General features: G+C 43.8%; 1 protein-coding gene and 1 pseudogene across 1 annotated transcript; one reads left to right on the forward strand and one right to left on the reverse strand.

Moving 5' to 3' along the window:
- Positions 1–233: 233 nt before the first annotated feature.
- Positions 234–10,917, forward strand: LOC119321537 (annotated as a pseudogene).
- A 4,161-nt stretch (positions 10,918–15,078) lies between these two features.
- LOC119324448 (disease resistance protein Pik-2-like) lies at positions 15,079–19,108 on the reverse strand. The gene is made up of 3 exons (XM_037598242.1): positions 18,233–19,108; positions 15,543–17,560; positions 15,079–15,450 (listed from the first exon to the last, which is right to left on the reverse strand). The coding sequence occupies exons 1-3, from the start codon at positions 19,048–19,050 to the stop codon at positions 15,437–15,439; spliced, it is 2,850 nt and encodes a 949-aa protein (XP_037454139.1). The 5' UTR covers positions 19,051–19,108; the 3' UTR covers positions 15,079–15,436.
- Between the last annotated feature and the right edge of the window lie 1,858 nt (positions 19,109–20,966).

The following is a 20,966-nucleotide window of genomic DNA, read 5'->3' on the forward strand; positions in this document are numbered from 1 at the left end:
CCACCATTTCCATCGCCTCGCACACCCAGCAGGCACCAAATCCAAGCGCCGGCGGGATGGCGTCCTCCGCCGCGGCGGCGCGGCTGCGGGAGCTAGCGCCCGGGCCGGGTGGGGTGGTCTCAGCAGACGAAGCCGCCGCCCTCGCCGAGTGCTGCGCGGGCCTCCTTGGCTGCGGAGACGCCGGGGCAGCGTGCTCGGCGCTCGACGCGCTGTGCGCCGCCGGAGGAGACGCGATGCGGCGCCACGCCGACGAGCTCACGCCGCTGGTCGTCGGGCGGCTCGGGGACGGCGACGCGGCCGTGCGGGAGGCCGCCAGGAGGTTCCTCGTGCTGCTCATGGAGGTATTGGTCTATCGTGGTACTGATCCCGATTCTTTCTCCTCCAGGGTTTAGCGCTCGTCGCCATGTTAGTGCACGATTATTATCGGGGTATTTCGCGTCAGTAGTAGTTGTGTTTCAGGCTTTCAGCTAATTTAAAAGGAGCGCACAGATGGATGTGGGGCCATATGTAGCTCGAGTACTTAATTAACATATCTCCAACCAAAGGTCTGGGCTAAATGCCTGCATAATTGAATAAAACAATACTTATCAAATTTATCCCAATTTAATAGAAAGCTGTCTGTGGTTCCGAGACTAAATGCGGAGTCGGGAGCGATATCACTTACTATAACTAGATGATGCCCCGCGCGTTACGGCGGAATTTTGTATAAAATAAAAACTGCGCTGAACTAACTATTTAGCTACTGTCTTTACAGCTTCTCTTGTAGTAAGATAATTTGTTTACCAGTACTTTACAAATAAATAAGTAAATATAATTCAAAGTTAGACCAAAACAAAATAAAATATGCATGCACGACTCACTTTTCTTTCATATAGAGCACTCAGTATGAGGCTATGAGCTGCATGCATGCGTCAATATTTTTTCACTGAGTAAAATATTCATAGGCAGGGGTTACTGCATGCATTTGCATGCATGCGGCAGTTACTACATAGTGTAGGTGCAGCAACTCTTAGTGTGCTGATTCGGACGGATATTGTTGATTGATCTAGTATATCCAAGGGCTAAATTAATTTGGGTGATGTGGCTCAAAGAGAAGTTAGAGAATTCTTAGTAGTGGGGGTTAGCTATTTAGATATAGTAGATAACTTCAAAACAAAAAACCTGACTAGTTTGCTTGTGATGTTGCAGATGAAGGAGATGAATGCAAGGTCAGAAAATATACAAACAGCGTCTAGTATACCAGATGTCCACCGCAGTAGTTGTACAACAACCGAAGCTGAATCTTCTGGTACCAATCATGTAAAGAAAAGTTCGAAACAGAAGATCAGCACAAGAGATATGTCACTTCTACCTGGTATGGACTTTACTTCTCATCAAACACCCAATTAACTAGGTCCAGAATTGTAGAGCGCGTATATAGTAGGATTACTCTGTTTTTATCAAACAAGAACCTTTCATACCAAACCCATTACATAAAACTAAAACATGCTTGTTTTGTTAAACATTATACATTTATACTATGTAATTTACCATTTCCGTAATAATTTAACCTACATAATTCAATACCACTGAGGTAGATAACAAAAATGGTCATGACATCATATTTGAATCAGAGTCTGTTTCTGAAGAGATGCCTCAGTTTATAATGAAGTATGTTATGGAATAATCTACAATGAAGTTTAATGTTAAGGCCCGTTGACCATCTGTCTATTCATACCGGTTGACCATTGTATGATACTTACTGGCCTATACTCATAGATCAGTTTTCGCAGCAGGTCAACCTCATTACTATACTACTACAACAAATAATTAGCATCCAACTAACTGGCAGTACTCAGTAGCAAGCTTAGAGCAAGCAATGTTGGTATTGGAAATTTGAAGGCCAAGAATATGATGTTTGATGACTTATTGTTCGTTAATTATGAATGCCCTTCCACTTCTGATATCCTTTGTTTAAATACTTTTAATCTTACATTATCTTTTTCTGATTATTGGTATTTGATCTATCCGCCGTACATTATGCAGGGGAAGAAGATATTACAAGAAAATCAGCTGAACCTATAAAAGTATTCTCTGAAAAAGATCTGATAAAGGAAATGGGAAAAGTAATGTCTACTTTACAACCAGATAATGTGTGGTCAATCAGGATAACTGCAATGCAAAGAGTGGAAGGCATAGTTCTTGGAGGTGCTAATTCCATCTTGTTTGTGTTGGCTTCACTCTGCACATTAGACAATTAAGTTTGTCGAGAAAGTCAAATCTTCTGAGTGCATTTCTTCTTCTTCTATTACAGGCGCCGCAGATTATTCAGCCTTCCCCACGCTTCTAAAACAACTCGTGGCTCCTCTTATAACCCAGCTTCTGGATAGGAGATCTAGTGTTGTAAAGCAGGTTTGGCTATTTCTGTTTCACGTCCGTAGTAGTGAGACTTATTTCACTATTCTGTTGAAGTGAATGCTGCAAGTATGTACTGCAAATCAAACATAGTTGCCACAAAAGGAGCAGAGCAAACAGTAAAGTAGCGTGACCCAAAAGGATATATTATGTTTAATCATCTATGCGTCTATGGCCCTATGGAACTCATCACATTTTGTACCATTGGTTTGCACACCCACTGAAGCATGGCTTTCTACTTATTTTCTATGATATTTCTAGGCATGCCATTTGCTAATTTTCCTATCAAAGGAGCTACTGCGTGACTTCGAACCATGTGCTGAATTGCTTATTCCGGTATGTTGTTGATTTCCTTTATTTTGTGCATCCTATATCTATGACTATTTTGTTGTATATGAAGAGACCCTCTTTGCTGTCTGATATCTGCAGGCCCTTCTTAAGAATGTCGTAATCACCGTTCTTGTAATTGCCGAGTCTGCTGATAACTGTATAAAAGAGGTACATACACAAGTGTTTTTTTTCTGGACATTTGATTGTAACGTGTTTGATGTACAATGTTATCTCTACAGATGCTACGAAACTGCAAAGTAGCTCGCATTCTACCAAGAATTATTGAATTCGCAAAAAATGACAGAAGCGCAGTTCTTCGTGGCAGGTAACAGGAAGGCACCAAGATGGGTGATATGCATTGATCTTGGATGAATGCTTAAGAATGTCTTACTGCTGTAGGTGTTGTGAGTATGCAATACTGATGCTAGAGTATTGGGTTGATACTCCCGAACTACAGAGATCAGCTAATCTGTATGAAGAACTCATAAAGTGTTGCATAGCAGATGCTACTAGTGAGGTATTTACATGTCTACAACTCTCCATTCATTTTACATTTTTGAGGAGTGTGAAATGAATATTTAAATTCCTTTCTTATCTTTGCCTTTTTATTGATTCATCTCAATGTATCTAGGAAAAGTTTGACATTTGGCTACAAACAAATCTCTTGCCAATAATTTTTGGTTATCTAGTTGAATATTTTTTTGTGTTAGTTACCCTTAGTATCGTCAATTCTGCCCTTAGTAACTTGATATTATATGTAGAAAACACGCACTTGCTGAAATGAATGAAAGGAAAAAGGAGAAAATTATAGATAACCCCCACATATTCCGTTTCGGCCACTTCACCCCCAAATTTCAAAAATCACGATCTAAAACCCTCAACTATTACTTCACCTAGTAAAAAAACTATCACTACGTGGGAGGTGGGCAGCCTAGTGGAGGTGTGATGCGCATGGGTGTGGTGTTGGGCGGTGCTCCAAGCGAAAGCTTGTCGGGCTCTTGCCAGCCGTCGGCGATGGTGTCTATGGACGTCAGCTCACCTCCTTGGAGGCGTCGGTGTGGAGTCCAACCCCTGCACACCCCAGGATCCAGTTTCAATCAGGTTGGGCGTTGGCGTCGGCATCGTCGGTTCCCCTTTGGGGCATCATCTTGAAGACCTAGGGATTTCGTTTGCACTCTCTATGTGCTTGGCTCTCACAGCATTGCGGTCAACAGGTGCCAGACTAGCAATATGGTGGTGTGGCATCATGCTTGGCAAAAATCATGATGGCTAGTGGTGTAGGGTCGCGACAGTGCTTCGGTTGTCGGTTCCTTTCCTGGTGCTTTAGTTGTCGGTTCTTTCCCGGCGCTACAATTGTCGTTCTTTCCCGGCGTGCTCAACAGGTCCCTTCTAGGTCTCGCCATGTTGTCGCAGAGTTGGGGGAGGTGCCTACACAGTAACAATGACAGGCGACTGGTGGTCTTCATGGAGGTGTTGGTTGGCGCAACTCTGCCCGTTTCTCCTGTGTTTTGGTGGTCTTCTTAGTCAGACCTTTCTGGGTGCCTGCACCGGTGGCCGACCGTCTGGCATGGGCCGACATAGGTTCCGGCGTTTGCGGCAACGAGGACTTTTTGGCGAAGTCAGGGTCGCTGACTCATGCAGGAGTGATAATGATGACACTTGGTGACGTCCTTAACCTTATGTTTCTTCTTCGTGTGGGTGGCTAGATTGGCCGATGTTGCCCTGTGTGAGCCGCCGTGACGGTTTTAGCCCATTTCCCATTAATTAACCAGGAAACCCTCTAGCCTGACTTAAAAAAGACCAGAAAAACACCCTCCAAAGACCATGAAGCTGGTTTTGTAGATAGGTTTTCCCGCGTGCACACTGACCAGATTTGACTTACACAGCCATCCCATTCTAGGACCCACATGTTAACATAATACTCCCTCGACCATCTTTCCTCTCCCTGTGCTATGACACACTCTCCCGGCCAGGGCATGACCTCGCCGTCGAGCTGTGTCTGGGCGCACCTGCGCTGCAGTGTCTCATCGACCCCTCCCTCCACGATGAGGGTGGCGACGCGCTCACGCCAGATCCGCTGGAGGTCATGCAACGCCTCCATGAGTGATGCCCCCGTGGGCAGTGAGGACTCCATTGAGCTGTGCTCCAGCCAGTTGAACAATCTCTGACAGCAATGTCTCTGGCCTCCGGTGTGGGCGGCGTGGCCTGGATGCCCGTGGTAACACGGAGGTGCGTGCACTAATCCCGGATGACAAGGACAGATGGCTCTAGGTGCGGAAGAGTATGTCCTCCATCTTGGCCGGTATCACGACGCCGATGTAGGCACCGAGCATGCATGCGTTGATGGGCGCGCTACAGGGTAGGTGGAGCTTGGGAAGGTGTCCCGCTCTGGATGGTCTCCACTATCAGCGCCGCGGTCGATGGCCTCGACCGTGGCTCCTTCTGTGGGCATGGTACACCCAGGGTCGGCCCATAGGCCAGGCAAAGAGGGCGACCGCTCCGGGCCCAAGAAGAGAAGGGCCTCAAATATGAAATATGGTACTATCCATATAGTATTATCTATCAAGTCATATTATCGGTTATGTTCAATAGATTATTGCAAACATGTAAAATAAAATTCAAATTTTACAGGAGCAAATCAACATCACATAACTAACAACCAATATGATAGGCAATAGTGAATGCGACAAGTGACAATTGGCTTAGTTAGCCTGCTAGCCTCTCTTTGATAGATAGATTATAAGTTTAATCTGTACAAAACCTTTCATTTTAGAAACTGGCATGAGCTCTATGTATACACTAGATGAAACCAGATGTCTAGATGCGCATACCAAGTCAATAAATTGTATGTAAGCATATCTGAATTGGTGATATGTTATGTTCGTCGGTGACTATTTTCAATATCATGCATATGTTGAATTTATTATTGTATCTAACTTGAAGCACATTTGCAAATAGGACAATTTTTAGGTTCTAGAAATATGCACACCTAATAATACACTAGAAATCTCTCACACGATATTTAATGAAAAAAACCATACATGAACATATGTACACACATATAAGTATATAGTTGTGCACTATGCAGAAAATTTCAATTATCACAAAAATAATTCAAAGATAACTTATGTCACATCATTTAATTCAAATTTAGCACAAACAAAGTGACCAGTCATAAACATTACAACTCACAACAAATAACACATGTTAACTATATATACCACCTAAATTATGTGATTAGATTTACCAACTAAAACTAAAATTATACTCCTTAATATTGTAGGAAGATAAAAATAAAAATAAGCAAGTATAAAAGTTTGGTATAAAACTATCAATGTTATTTTGCCCCAGGCCCCTACCGCACCTCCAGCAAGATCTCAGCATTGCTCCCATATGGCAACCACGACCTTCTTAGGGTGTGTTTGATTCTCTTATCAAGCTTGCTTAGCCAGACATTAGAATCTGAGCGTAGCTCATGTGAGAAGGCCAGTCGTTTGGTTCTTTTGGTAAAGCTGGGTGAGAGTTGTGGCAACCGACAACCTTTCTTCGTGATCCATAATTTTCGTTCCTTGCCTCAGAAGGAGAGTCGATTCCACTCTCCTGGCCTAGCAATGGTTTCCTAGCCCCAACTGCCTCTTTGGCCTAGCGAAGCAAGAATTTTTTGGGTTACCAAATGCCCAGTCTTGCCTGACAAGGCTAGCGTGGCTTTTGACTAGTATCCAAACATGCTCTTATTGTCTTCAGCTGCTACGACCACCCAGTCTTGGGCCGCAACGCCGATCTCTTAATGGGCGCATGAGAAGTGTTCGGCATGATAACGAGCACATTGGAGACTTTTGTGTCTCGTTGTTTAGGCAAAACCGCCACGAGAAGACGATCAACGGGACTAAGGGGTGATTTATTTGGTTTGTGATAGTTGAGGGGGATTAAGATCCTATTTTTATTTGGGTTAAAAGTACTTTTTTTCAAGGATAAACTATGACCATAATGTATCTTGGCTACAAACATATTTGGCTACTCAACTCGATATTCTGAAACATGGTTATGAATCTCTTTCAGAAAAGATGGTTCTACATTCATTAGTACATTTTCTTCTAACCTTTTTGTAATGGTTCCTATGTTTCGCCTAGGACTTCTATTTTATAACATGGCATTGTACTCTGAGCTACTTAAGTTCTTTTTCTGGCTGCCCTATCCAAAACTATTCTGCATGGTTATTTGGTTCTAGGTTTTGAGCAACTTTCTTTATTTGAAGGTTCGATCGGGTGCTAGGGCATGCTACATGATATTCTCCAGAATTTGGCCTGAACGTTCTCATCAGCTCTTCTCATCATTTGAACCATCCAGGCAGAAAGTATAAATATATCCTCAAATTTTTCTTACATATTTGCCTATTTGGTCATACTGTTTGACTCTATCATATCAACTTTTGTAGATGATAATTGATAATGATGCCGAGACACATCAAAAGCAGTTGTCTCCAATAGAAGGAATTAAGCTCGGGCAACCTCAATCTGTTCCTTGCATTTCAACTGCAATGGACAAGGTTGTCATGGTCGATTCTCAGACATCACTTTCTTCTGGAGACCTACAATCAACATTGGTGAAAATATCTCTTCGGCATTCTGATATGACCCTTAAAATTCCAGCGGAAGATAGTAAAGATGATTTAGCTATTGGAAGTTCATTCGAGGATATGAGCCCAATAGAAAAAGAAAGAATTCCAGTTCGAGACACTGATGAACACATTTCAGGTATCTGTCATGGAAAAATACCTTGCTATTTCTTCTTTTTTCTCGGTTTGGACCACTCTGCTTTATTGGCCAACTTGTTGAATTCATACCAAAAAGCAGGTATCAGTTCATCATCCCATGATTTGCCCTCTGCCACTCCATTTGAGCCAACTCCAGAAATTTTATTGTCAGAAGCAATTGTCATAGCAACTTTCGAAGACAAGGCCGAGTGCAGGCCGGAGGTTGAACATATAATTTCTTGTCAAGTTCAAGCACTAAGGGATCCTTCTGAGATGTTGATCCTCACTCCTGCTAGTTCAGAAGAGTCAGAAAACTTGCTAAACCAAAGGCCCACTACAAGCTCTAATGGAATATTAGGTGGAAGATCAAGGACCCAACAAGAAGAAAGACCATGTGTTAGAACTCCTCGTAAGAGTGTAGTTCCGAAGCAGTCACCGAATAACCACACTCCTAACTTCCGGCGACCTCTCCTGAGTAAGCTGATGACAAACTGGTTCTATGCTAGTACGAGAGGTGATTTAGATGGCAAACAACTCATCATAGGTGAAATGGCCAATAGCATGGATGTGCCCTCATCTCTCACAGGGGCACTTTCTTTAGGCCTCAATCCCAAGTCAGATTGGATGATGAGGGTATATGCATTTAATTTCTTGCGCCAACACTTGCAAGAGCGAGGACCAAAAGGCATTCAGGAGGTTGCACAAAATTTTGAGAAGGTTATGAGGCTTGTTAGTCAGTATTTGGATGATCCGCACCATAAAGTGGCGCATGCTGCTCTCTCATCACTTGCTGAGATCATGCCGGTTTTCAAGAAGCCTTTTGAACATTATCTGGACAAGATGTTGCCCCATGTTTTCTCTCGATTAAATGATCCAAATGAGTCAACCAAGCAACAATGCTTAACAATTCTGAAACTTGCAGGTGAAAGTTACTCCATTGATTCTCTCTTACCTTCTCTGCTTCGCTCTCTAGACGAGCAAAAATCCCCAAAGTCAAAGCTTGCAATTCTTGAGTTTGCAAATTCCTCTTTTGTGAAATGCACAGTTAGCTCTGACATCTATCCTGGTAGCAGTTTTCTTAAGCCGTGGCTTGGGAAGCTAACTCTTCTGTTCAAGGATAGAAACAAGAAGCTAAAAGAGGCTGCGGTGGTTGGTTTATCTTCAGTCTATTGTCATTATGATCCGGAAACCATGTTAAGCTTTATAGTTACCTTGTCCATGGAAGAACAGAAGCAACTTACGTGGGCAATTAAGCAGTTAATCCCTATGATAGGGACCGACCTGGAAGAGTTCTTGCAGCAAAGGAGACATAAGCAGAAAGTGCCATCTTTTGCTCGCTTTGCTGCTACAGATCCTCATCCCAGAAGTTATGTTGGAAGGCAGCATAAATCCCAGCAGCATGACGCATATCAGTCCAGTACTGTCAGAGGTGATCAAGTATTTAGCTCCGCATTCCACTATCTCCCGAGCACTCACTTGGAAGTCTATGGGCGTCGTACTGCGAAGGATGAATCTCAATTGGGTGGTGAATCTTATGGTCACAGAGCTGAAATGATGGGCAAAAAGTTTAGTCCTGCAAGGCGAAGCAAGGATATGATGATGAATGGTAGTCAGAGCCATGAGCCAAGCATTTCCCAGATGTATCATCAGGTTTGTAACTATTTGATTGACCTGTTTGTTTGCTGTTATTTCTGTATCATTATGTTTAAGCCTATTTCCATTTTGACTACAGTTATAGCGCATACATGTAGTGCCGTTAGAGGATTCTTTTAGGTAGTTACCTAACTAACAGATATGGTTTTCCGATAAACAGAGCACGAGGAGTGTTTCTGTGACAAATGGTCATTCAGCGCCAATCAAGGTTTGGCTGATCTATTTGTATCGCCGAATTTACTTTTTATCTTAATAAGGGGTATTCCACTCCTAGGTTTGTTGGTTCTGATGTCACCTCATACTTATTCCTTTCTCAGAATTTACATCATATGTCCTCTCTCCTTGAGATGCTTGATGACCCAGCTGAATCCACCAGGGAGCTTGCACTTTCTCTATTGGTTGGAATTCTTGAAAAACAAGTAAGAGTTTCTTTTTTGGGTGGGAACACAAGTATTTCTGATGAAACTACTTAATAGCAAGCATTTGTGCCATTGATGGGCCTTCCATGAAAATGACCTCTGCTATGGTCATATGTTCCAGGAAAGGGCCCTGGAGAATTGTTTCGAGACTCTTGTAGTTAAATTGCTGCATGCAACCAAAGATGCTGCCTTGAAGGTACTGCTGCATTGGGGGCATTCTTCTTTGGTTTGCATTGGCTCAACCATAAAGTTACCTTCTCAAGCCTTTATGTCATTGTGATTGCAGGTAGTAAATCTGGCACATATCTGTCTGACAACCGTGGTTACTCAGTTTGATCCACTGCGATGCCTTCGGGTGAGGTTCTTTTTATATTATGTTTTCAGTTAGAACTGTAATTTGATAGATGCCTTGGAAAACATATTGTTCCTTTCCCTTTTCACAGTAGCTGGCATCTTATCTTTGTCATCTAAATACGCAGGCAATTGCTTCTCAGTTGGTCTCCCACGATGAGAAAATCCTTATTGTCAGCATCAACAGTCTGAGCAAGGTAAATCCCTCCAAGTCATACAGTTGATGTATGTAATATTGTGTGCGGTCACATGATTTGATCTCGGATTCTCGGTATTGGAATGAAAAAGAAAATTTGGATAGTACTTCAGAGTACATCTCCCGGCCTATGACTAGTAGGATGCACACAAGTATTGTTAGCATCAACAGTTCTACTGTTTTATGCCGTCAGATTACATTGCAGATAAGCTTGTGTTTGATTTTAGCCCATTTCATTAGCAGCATCACTGTTTCTTTCTTTTTCACTTTGCTATTAGTCAAGCAAGTCATAGTAGTTTGCTTCCGTTTTCCTTACTGTCTCCGATTTTTTGCAGCTTGTGATGCGGCTGTCACACGACGACCTCATGACTCATCTGTCAACATTCCTACCCGCGGTCTTGGACGCCTTCGAAAACCACAGTCCATATGTTCGCAAGGTTCATCCATCACCACTTTCCCTTATTTTTAGATTGTGTTTAGGACCATCTTCTACTTTCTGGGAAACACTGCTCTTTCCTTTCATCTCCCAGAAATTCCTGAATTCGCAAAGTAAAATTTCATGGAACCCTCCAGAAGATTAAAACTTAACATGATAACCAATTTCATTTCGTCTTGCGACCGTGCGGGCCTTGCATCTGAACATTGTGCTAGAATTTAAACCTGTCCGAAACTTAACACTGCGCTGCATTGCATTGCAGGCTATTTTGTTGTGCCTGGTGGACACGTTCCTGAAGCTGGGGCCGGCGGTGGCGCCGCACCTGGAGCGGCTGGGCGGCCCGCAGCTGCTGCAGCTCGTCGTCTCCACGTCGGCGGGCGTCTGATACTCTGACGATCGATGATGCCAGCGAGGACTGGTGCGTCGATGGTTCAGGCCGGACGGAAGGCAGCTCTAGCCATGACTCGTTTACGTGTACGTTTACGACCATGTGTCCATTGGAGCAGCTACGTCTCCTGTAATTCAGTCGATGAAGAGTTGAAGACCACAGTAATAAAGCTCTTGCTGAACGGTTTCGAAAGTAAAAAAGATCCCCTGTTTTTGGCCGCCATGGCAGCGGCAGAGCTCTGTTTCGTCCTTCATTCAGAACGAAAGGGAAGAGAGGTCACACGTTTTTTTTTTTGAGAGAGAGAGGTCACACGTGGGCCATAGGCATCCGATGGGATTGCTCGTGGCCCAATTAATTTCCCAGCAGCCCCCCAGTCCCCCAATTCACGCCCGTTTGTTGGTGAGACACAGCCGCAGCCGCCTTCGCTCTCGGTCCCGGCGACTCGGGGGCTCAGCGCTCCCGCCCAGCGGCGACGGCGGCACTGCAGGTGACACACCACCGACGGCCAGGCCGGAAGCGGCGACATAAAGGTGAGGATCATGGCTGCTCCTTTGGCTAATTTTCTTCAGTCTATGCACTTTTTAGCAAACCATCAATCGGATCTTCAGTTTTGGTTAGCTGTCGAGTGATCTATGCTCGGTGAATTATTTTTTCTTGGATGAATACCCATTGTGCAAATCCTTCGCCCACCACTGGTTCAGAGTATATGAGTGACAATAACGTTACTACAACTCTGAAACCTGACAGCATATATCTCTCAACCCAGCTGTTTCAGCTCAACTGAATGTACACATATCTCAACCCAGCAGTCCATCAAATTAAGTTACATACACAAGTACTCGAGTACATACGCAACAGAGAAACTTCACCTAGAGGCGAACTTAAGATCTTAGCAATAGTAATCAAGGCAACAACATCTGATAGCACAACAGTCCCTGAAAACAAAATAGTACGTAACATATAGCAGAGCAAGTAACGACCACTTCTTGTGGGACACCTTTATTTGAGCTTCCACCCACAACTAATCAATCCAGCTTCATGGTTCAGGCATCACCACAACATTCCAATCAAACCGGCAGCACACCATCACACACTTGCATTCAACGGAAGATCCCCTGAATAGATGAAGGGAGAACATGTCACGTATGGGCATGAGAAATTGTTGATGAAATGTCATGATATACTGCGTCGTGGACACGTCGGCGAGCAGACTGTCCAAGGTGAACGCCTGATGGTTGAAGGCACGAGGGAAGGCGGCATCTGGTAGGCGTGTACGTGCAGCTACTACATCTCTTGTGATTCACTCAGTGTAAACATCAATAATATAATGCTGCCTCAACGGTTTCATGAAAAGAAATGCGTTCACCAGACAGTAAAAGGTCGCTCTGTTCATTCTCACCTGCTGGATCCCCTGTTTCTGGCTCCCATGGAAGCAGAGCAGCTCTGTTTCCTTCTTCATAGTTTTTTTAGGAAAGGGAGAACCCAGGAATTTCTGCTTCTCCTGTACAGCCCGTACTGTGTAGAAGCCCAATAACAGTCACTGGCATGATGACTCAGTCGTACATTTAACCGTTTCTGCCCCTCAAAGAAAAAAGCTACTGTTTCTCACAAAAGTAAACTTTCCTTTCTTTCTCTGTTTGAATCTCGCATCTCGAGATATGATCGACTGTAAACGGACGACCAAATGACTCATTTGTCGACATTTTTTCTTGGGCCCTTCGACACTTATGTTTGCGAGGTTTCATTCGTTCCACCTTACTTTGGTAGATTATGTTTAAGACTAACTAAGCATCTTCCAATTTCCTGTCAGCACCGCTCCTTCTCTTTGATCTCCCAAGAGTTTCTGAATCCCAAAAGCAATAGCTCATGGAACCACTAGCTACAAGTTTAAAATCTCACAAGATACCATCCCAGTTGGCCTTGCAACCGTCCAGGACTTGCAAGCATGAATGAACCATAGCATCCAAACATTTTGTGGTATTAGAATCTAAAAGTAGCCTGAAACTCCAAAATCTGGCCTGAACCTCACGTTTTCACTGCAAATTCACTAGCGGATGCATGTTGAAAGAAGCTTATGTAGAGGGTGATGTCGTGGTCCTAAGACTGACGAGTTCAGGCCCTTCGCGGAGGAAGTAATAACCCTACGTCTCGGTGCCCGGACGCGGTCGACTGGATTATATGTGTATGGTGTTACAGGGGGTGCGAACCCTTGTCCCAGAGGAGGGGGTGGCTTATATAGAGTGCGCCAGGACCCAGCCATCCTCCATTACAAGGGCGTAATGTACATAAAGTAGGGGCGTTACTGATAATGCCAGCCATAAGTGCTATTAATGACCTTAAAGACTACAGAGTGAATGTCTGACCATTGCAGTGTTGAGTGACTCCTGACCTTCAGTAGGTCGAGTGATTCCTTATATGGTCGAGTGACAACAGGTAGGAGGGGTACCCGAGTGATATGATTGGTCGAGTGGATTGCACTCGACACCTTTGACTGGGGGTTCTTTGTTGCCTCTTGGACTTCTTATCTTCTAAGGTAATGACCTTGGGTAGGGCGTATAGGTCAGACCTATGACCCTACCCTGAGTCTGTATCCTCATCAGTAGCCCCCGAATGGATTAAGGTTCGAGTGGAAAGTAGGTTGAAGTTGAACTTGTTCCGAGCTTTGTGTCTCGCGAGTGTTTTACGCAGGACGGAAGGCTTATGTCGGTACTTCAGCTTCGATTCAGTCGCCTTGATCCAAAGAGTTGCCGACTGAACTTGTAGCATCATCCGCCGAGTGTTGTCTTGGGGTGCAGAATCTTTGGCGCGATTGATTGTAGTGTATCCCGGATTTCACGGGATTCAAAATTTCAGGGTAGCGCACGGGACGGGGCGTGCCGAAGTAAGCGGGGCGGATAAACAATGGCGTCTCGATCTCCATGCCACCTTTTTCGCCACGTACGTCACGCGCGACTGTTGCGGGATTTGACAGGATCGCCCGGTCCCACGTGTCAGCCACTCGGAAGCGGCATCTGGTAGGCGTGTACGTGCAGCTACTACATCTCTTGTGATTCACTCAGTGTAAACATCAATAATATAATGCTGCCTCAACGGTTTCATGAAAAGAAATGCGTTCACCAGACAGTAAAAGGTCGCTCTGTTTATTCTCACTTGCTGGATCCCCTGTTTCTGGCTCCCATGGAAGCAGAGCAACTCTGTTTCCTTCATAGTTTTTTTAGGAAAGGGAGAACCCAAGAATTTCTGCTCCCATGCCCAGAGTTCCTGAATCCAAAAGCAATAGCTCATGGAACCACCAGCTAAAAGCTTAAAATCTCACAAGATTTTCCTTCCAGTTCTGTCTTGCAACCGTCCAGGACTTGCAAGCATGAATGAACAATAGCATCCAAAGATTTTGTGGTAGGATTCTAAACTAGCCTGAAACTCCGAATCTGGCCTGAACCTCACGTTTTCACTGCAAGTTCAGTAGCGGGTGCATGTTAAAAAAAAGCTTCTGTAGAGGGTGAGGCCCCTGATGCGCTATGTTGGCTAAGATTTCACATGGAAATACCCCACGGTGGTTGTTGGCCAGCAGTCCAACGGTGGATACTTGTTGCCCTGCAGGACAGCAGCCGGTGCCGGCGGCGACACTACTAAGGCCAGTGGGATTGAGTGGCGTGGGCGCCGTCGAAGAAGGAGCGACATCGTAGCGGCTAGTGCAAAGTCTTCGCCTGTTCCTGCTGGAGAAGGTGAGCAACCTTGCTGAGTACTTAGCACACAATCGATTCAGGTAGTGTAGTTACCGACTTACAGTACTACTACTTGTTGCCTGTAGCAAGTTGTACATATGAAGAAGTGATGTACGACATTGCTGGCCTCAACTTCTGTGGTAGCCGAAGCATCAAGCAACAACTGTCCTCTGTTTTATTGACTTAATTACAAGATATGTTCAGCAGATTACTGGAGCTCACTATCCAAAATTTCGGTGAATTTCATTTGAATTTGGGGGGTCTGAAATTAACCAAATATTTCCCGAGATGTCCGAAATTTCGCGGGTCACGAAAACTTTCCCATCACAAATTTTTCTTCCCTGGTTCAGAGTATAGCAGTCCACTGACAGTAGAGTTCAGAGTGTAGAAGTGACAAAATGTTACAAGTCTGAAACCTGACTGCATATATCTCTCAACCCAGCTGTTTCGACTTAACTGAATGCATGATCCATCAAATTAAGTTACACACAACACAAGTGCCTGAGTACATAACAATGGAGAAACTTCACCTAGAGGTGAACTTAGTTCTTAACGGTAGTAATTGGTGCAGCAAATTCAAGTTCAAAACAAATAAATAGATGCAGCAAGATAGTACAAGATTCCCTGAAAACCTAATAGTAGCATGTAGCAGAGCAACTAACACCAGTCGTCCTGGGACACCTTTGTTTGAGCTTCCACATAATTGTTGGCCGTCTGAAAGGCAAAATGAATGACAGCTTCAGGGTTCAGGGCCCAATCAAGCCAGCAGCACGCCATCACGTGCTTGCATTTCATAGAAGACCCCCTGAATAGATGAAGGGAAAACATGTGGCATCAGAGCGTGAGAAAGGTTGCCTACAGAAAGTGTTGTACGAAATTGTTGATTATGATTAATACCTCTTCCATTGGTAGCTCTCTTCCTCCGTGTAGTTCCCTCACTCCTGATAGTTAATCTGGGATGGTTGGGGTGGCTCTTTGCCTCGTTCTGTATAGCGACAATTGCTGCAGAGGTGCTTTTGAACAATATGCCATTGTAGATAGTAACTTCGACAGCTCTCAGACAGGGGAGGTGGCCAAGACCCAAGTAGAACCCATACGCTTTTGCCACTGAAACAAACAACGGCAGCCTAAGCTTGTCCAGCTTTGGCAGTGCCCCTTCTTCAAACGTCAAGTAAATTGCACTTGCACACGAGGCAGAACGAATAATGAAAAATTCCCTCAGACACTGGAATGCAACGCCTTGTATGGTAAGCCTTTCTTTTTGGACAGTCTTGAATGTTATACTCAGGCAAAGTAAACTAGGCATCTCTCCAAGTATCCGCAGATCCTCATCTGTTGCTTCAACCAAATTTATATCCAGGTGTGCAAGACTGGTGAGTGCTCGTACAATCCACTTTGGCATCTTTGGTAAATAGTAGTTACTGCACATCGAAAATATTTGGAGGTTATCCGGCAGAGGGGACCAGGAATTTAAGAACTGAAGGGGCGTTGAATCACAAGAGATTATACATAAAGACTGAAGTTTGCAGGTGCCAAGCTTGCATAGTGAGGAGAGTAACATCTCTTCGTGCCTCTTATATTCTTGAGATCCTCCCCCTTCCAACTGTAGATAGAGTTCTTTCAACCCGGTCAGGCTCCCTAGCTCCTCGACTGCACATAATGAACTCTTGAAAATATTAATGCCCGAGATAACCTGTAAATTCCTCATATCTCCAATCCCATCTGGTATCTTTGTTTCACCGTAAGGATCACCAGAAGGGCAATATCTTGCAATGAGTAAATATTGTAGCTTAACAAGCTGAATAATTCCAGTGGGCAATTCTTCTATATGTGTATTTCTAAGATCTAGCGTCTCTAGATCATATAGCCTCACAATTCCTGATGGTAGCTTTGACATGTCAGTACCCCTAAAGCTAAGGTACTTCAGCTGGAATAGTTTATCTATGCCATTCATATCATACTCATGCAGATTCTGACAATCTTGAAATTCTAGGACACGCAAAGCTTCAAAATGAACAAGCCTAGGCAAGTGTTTTATGCAAGGTAATGATATCACTGTCACAGATCGCACATGACTTAGATCTTCATTTGCCAATATTGATGCAAGCTCTTGGTCAATATGCTGGACAGATAGTCGCCGAATAAGACCATGACGATTTGCCAAATAAGTTTGGTCATGGCCTGCCAAAGAGATGAAATTATCTTCAACCGATTTTGAAATAATGAGCTCGAGCATCATGTCATGGACTTTGCAAGCACGAGCCTTTCCATCATAGCCAACTTCCAGCGGTTGAACCATACTTTTGTTTATTAGCTCATAGAAATGGTTCTCGGCGACCACTTGTTTTGTATGTCCACGTTCTTCAGAGATAAAGCCTTCGGCTATCCATCGCCTCACTAAAATATCTCTCTCAATCACATAGTCCTCGGGATATGTACATAAATATAACAAGCAGGTCTTTAGATGCGGTGGAAGGTCATTGTAGCTAAGGGATAATATGCTATTCATTCCTTCTAAGCTTTGGTTTTTGTCCAATGCAGAACCAATAGACCTTCTCACCCTCTCCCACTCATCTTTGATCACCGGTCTGTTTGCCAATAAACTTGATATGCTGATAATTGCCAATGGGAGGCCTCCACATTTCTTCAATATATTATTTGAAATTTGTTTTAGCACATCAGGGCAACAGTCTTCGGAACCAAATATTCTTTTGAAAAACAATCTTTTGGAGTTGAGATCACTCAGGGCTTCCATTTCATACATGCGACCATTACCACCTTGACAACAAGATCTTGCTACATCAACATTGCGTGTAGTAGCAATAATTCTGCTACAAAAATCATTCTCTGGGAAAGCATACTTAATAGCGTCCCATGCTGATATGGACCATATATCATCAATAACGATGAGATACCTAATGAATATAAGTACATATTGTTAACCACTATGAAAAAGATCTCAAATATAGAACATAAAGATACCAATATCATGTATAAGGAATTCAAGCATAATACACACAGAAAAAGCACTACAAACTCCAAGGGGATGGTAATAACAAAAATCAGCAATAAAAATAAACCAAGATACTCTGAGCATCATGTAAGCTGCAAGTACTCAACAAGTTATCTAAGGTCCACAATGTGCTTATTACATATGTTGCCTTGTGTACTTTGCTTAGTTAACCGAGACTTCAGACATAGATGCAACACCAAACTAACCAACTTATGTTCAAAAAAATTCTCACTTTAACAATGTTTTCCCATGTTCATACACACATCATTTCAAATACTAGTTTGAGTATTTTTGTCCATAACACTTGTTTGAATATCTAATGTGTGTGGTGCCATACTTAGAAGTAAATTTTTATATCGTATACTCATGTGTCAACAACCTGCATATATGTTATTCATGCTTTAAAGGTTGAGTATTTTCTTTTTGAATCGTTTGAGTACATCACTAATCTTGAACCTCTATACATATTTGTTTACAATTTGATTCTATTTCAGTGCAGTATCGTTAGGCTTGTATTAATAAGAAACTAAAAAAGATGTGGTGGGGAAGGGGGGGGGGGTGTGTGTGAAATTACCTCTTATCTTTTAAGAGCGCTTTTAGCTTCGCAATACGTTTCACATCATCCCAGGTGTCGATACCTTCTCTAAAATCTTTCTTGCAAGGCATCTGGGAGATCAAATCCTTCATAATTTTCTTTACATTAGGCCTTTGTGAGACAGAGACAAAAGCCCAACAATGGAAATGTCCTTGGATCTTGCGGTAGACCTCCCTCGCCAGTGTCGTTTTCCCCAAACCACCAAAGCCAACAACGGACAACACCTTGCGCTGCTTGGCCGAGTTACTTTCATCTTCCAGCATCCAATTGATAAGATCATCTCTGGGACCATCAATGCCCACAAGGTGTGCTTCATCAACAAAAATAGCAGACAAGCGGGGATCCACAGTTGAATGTTCACAGGGAATATCATCCAGCTTGTAACTAGTCTTCAACTCTTTTACCTCCTTGAGACGAATCTTCAGATCGTCGATTTGGCTGGCAAGTCCACGACGAGAGCCTATCGTCTTGAGACGACGAGCAGTCTTACGAAAAAACTCCTTGAAACCACCCTGGTGGTGGCCGCTAGTACCGAGTTGGTGGATGAACTTGTCGATGACATCCTCGATGTCATAGGCCAGCTCCCTCAACAACGATATCCACGCCTTCACCTGGACATCAGGATCTTGTAGTGTCGTGTACTTGTGGACGGCAGCATGCACGCCGCTCAGCTCAGATTTGAGCGAGCGGATCTCACGCCGGACGCCTTTGAGGCGGGCACACTCACCGGCGAGCAAACTGGTGAGCTTCCCCAGCAGGGGACCCAAGACGCCATGTGAAGCACTCACAGCATCCATTGATCTCTCTATTCCTCTCTCGCACCCATTTCTTAGGTTGTGCTTGGTGTGTGTTCAAAGTGGAGACTGGTGCAGGAAGAGGACCGACTAATGGAGTATATATTACTGCAAGTGCCTCTTGAAAAAAATGAAGGGTACATCTAAAAAAAGATTCTCTTGCACATTAAAAAAATCAAGGGTACATCTCATATGCAACTGACTCTTAAAAAAATCAAGCAGAGAAAGGCAAGTGGAGTAAGCGAGTTGTCCTACTGCCAGATTATTTATCATTGCAGGCCAAAAAAGAAGAGCTGAAAGCATTGAACAGAGGGAGCATCCAACGCTTGAACGTCGTGGGAGACTGGTTGTGGACGGACTGGGATCAGGTGAGTTGCCCACTGGCAGTCACGTCGTAGCATACGGCCATCAATTCAGCGTCCATTCAACATTCAATGGAGGGGATTATGAGAAACAAGCCAGCACTTAGCAGTTTTTATATAGGACGCCCACACTTGTAGTTTTACGTGTACATGCAACAAGCTATGCACTAAGCTATATGTCCTGTAGTGAATTTCTCTAATTGAATTGATCAGCAAGACAACAACTTTTCCTCTTTTCCCCCATCTTTACTAGGCAAAGACTTTGGGAAAGCGTGTGGCGTCTTTTTTGTTTGGCTAGAAGGCAAGCTAGGGTTTCTTGGCCTCCTGCCGGCGTCACTGCCGGTCCGCCTCGTCTCCGGTGGTCGTAGGGTCATGGAAGCGTTGTGGATCCCGGTCCTTGCTGGTGGGAGAGCTCCATCTTCATATTTTTCTCTGAGTTTTGTTAGGGTTTGTGTTCTGCTCAGGAAGACGAGATGATGGCGACTCCCTGAAGATGAAATAAAGGTCTCACCACTTAGTCCCCCTTCCGGTGGTGCGTCTAGCATCATTGGTAGGCGTGTGGAGGTGTGTCTCCGGCGGATCTGTCTTTGATGGATTTGCTCGGATCTGGTCGTCGTCTGTGTATGTTCATGTGTTTTGAGGTTGGATCTTTCTGATCTACACTACTATTCATCGGCGGTAGTTGCTGTTCTGGTGCGTTGGCCCTATGGGGCCTTAGCACGACGACTTCCCGACTGTCTACTACTCCCTCCATTCCCTTATACAAGGCCACTATCAAAAATACATTTTGCATCAATACAAGGCCACCAACAGTAATCGAGGCAAAATTAATGATGTTTCCTCGTACTAGCAACTTTTTAATACTTACATGCATGTAGTCATAATGACACTTAGGCACTTCCTTCCCATTCATTCGTTGCATGCTTGTGGTGTATTAATGATCCCAGTTAATGAAATGAAAAGTTGACTTGCAAAGGAGTCATTAAATTTTATCTTGATACCTGTAATATGAGTTTGTGGCCTTGTATAAGCGAATGGAGGGAGTATTACAAGTTTTGCCCGACTCCGGCGAGGGAGGGGCGATGACATCGGCGTGCCTTAGGCTCGCTCAGTGCTTGTAGTCGTCGCTAGGTGGTTTACGGATCTGGATATAATTTTTTATTATTTTTAGTGTTTGTTGTACTAAATTGTTGAAGATGAATAGATCAGAAGTTTTTTCCGGAAAAAAATAAAAAGGCAAGCCAGCCATGTGGTTTAGTTTTGGTAATTTTTTCTAACACATGGGGTGAGCTGTTGCTTCTTTCTTCGTGGAGGTTAGCTAGTGATGTGTGGCCGAGCTCATATAGGATTGGACGCAATTGCTGTGTAATTGCATGTATCAAGAGATTATGGTGGTCTAATGGGTAGAGTTAGTTATACTCCTTTCTTGTGAATTTATTATGCATATCTTAAAAATCACTACTATAACAGGTTTGGAGATTCTCGAAAGAATGCATGGGTTCCTCCTGTTCAGATTCAACACAAGTCCTTCAAATCATGTCGACAAGGACGAGTCAA

Source organism: Triticum dicoccoides, chromosome 6B (assembly GCF_002162155.2).
Source record: "Triticum dicoccoides isolate Atlit2015 ecotype Zavitan chromosome 6B, WEW_v2.0, whole genome shotgun sequence".
NCBI classification, from domain to species: domain Eukaryota; kingdom Viridiplantae; phylum Streptophyta; class Magnoliopsida; order Poales; family Poaceae; genus Triticum; species Triticum dicoccoides.

Bases quoted from the DNA above. Each gene is read 5' to 3' on its own strand.
- LOC119324448 (XM_037598242.1), bottom strand. From the start codon at position 19,050: ATGGATGCTGTGAGTGCTTCACATGGCGTCTTGGGTCCCCTGCTGGGG. The intron at 17,561-18,232 runs GTAATTTCACAC...TATATTCATTAG, and splicing joins GCGCTCTTAAAAGATAAGAG to GTATCTCATCGTTATTGATG.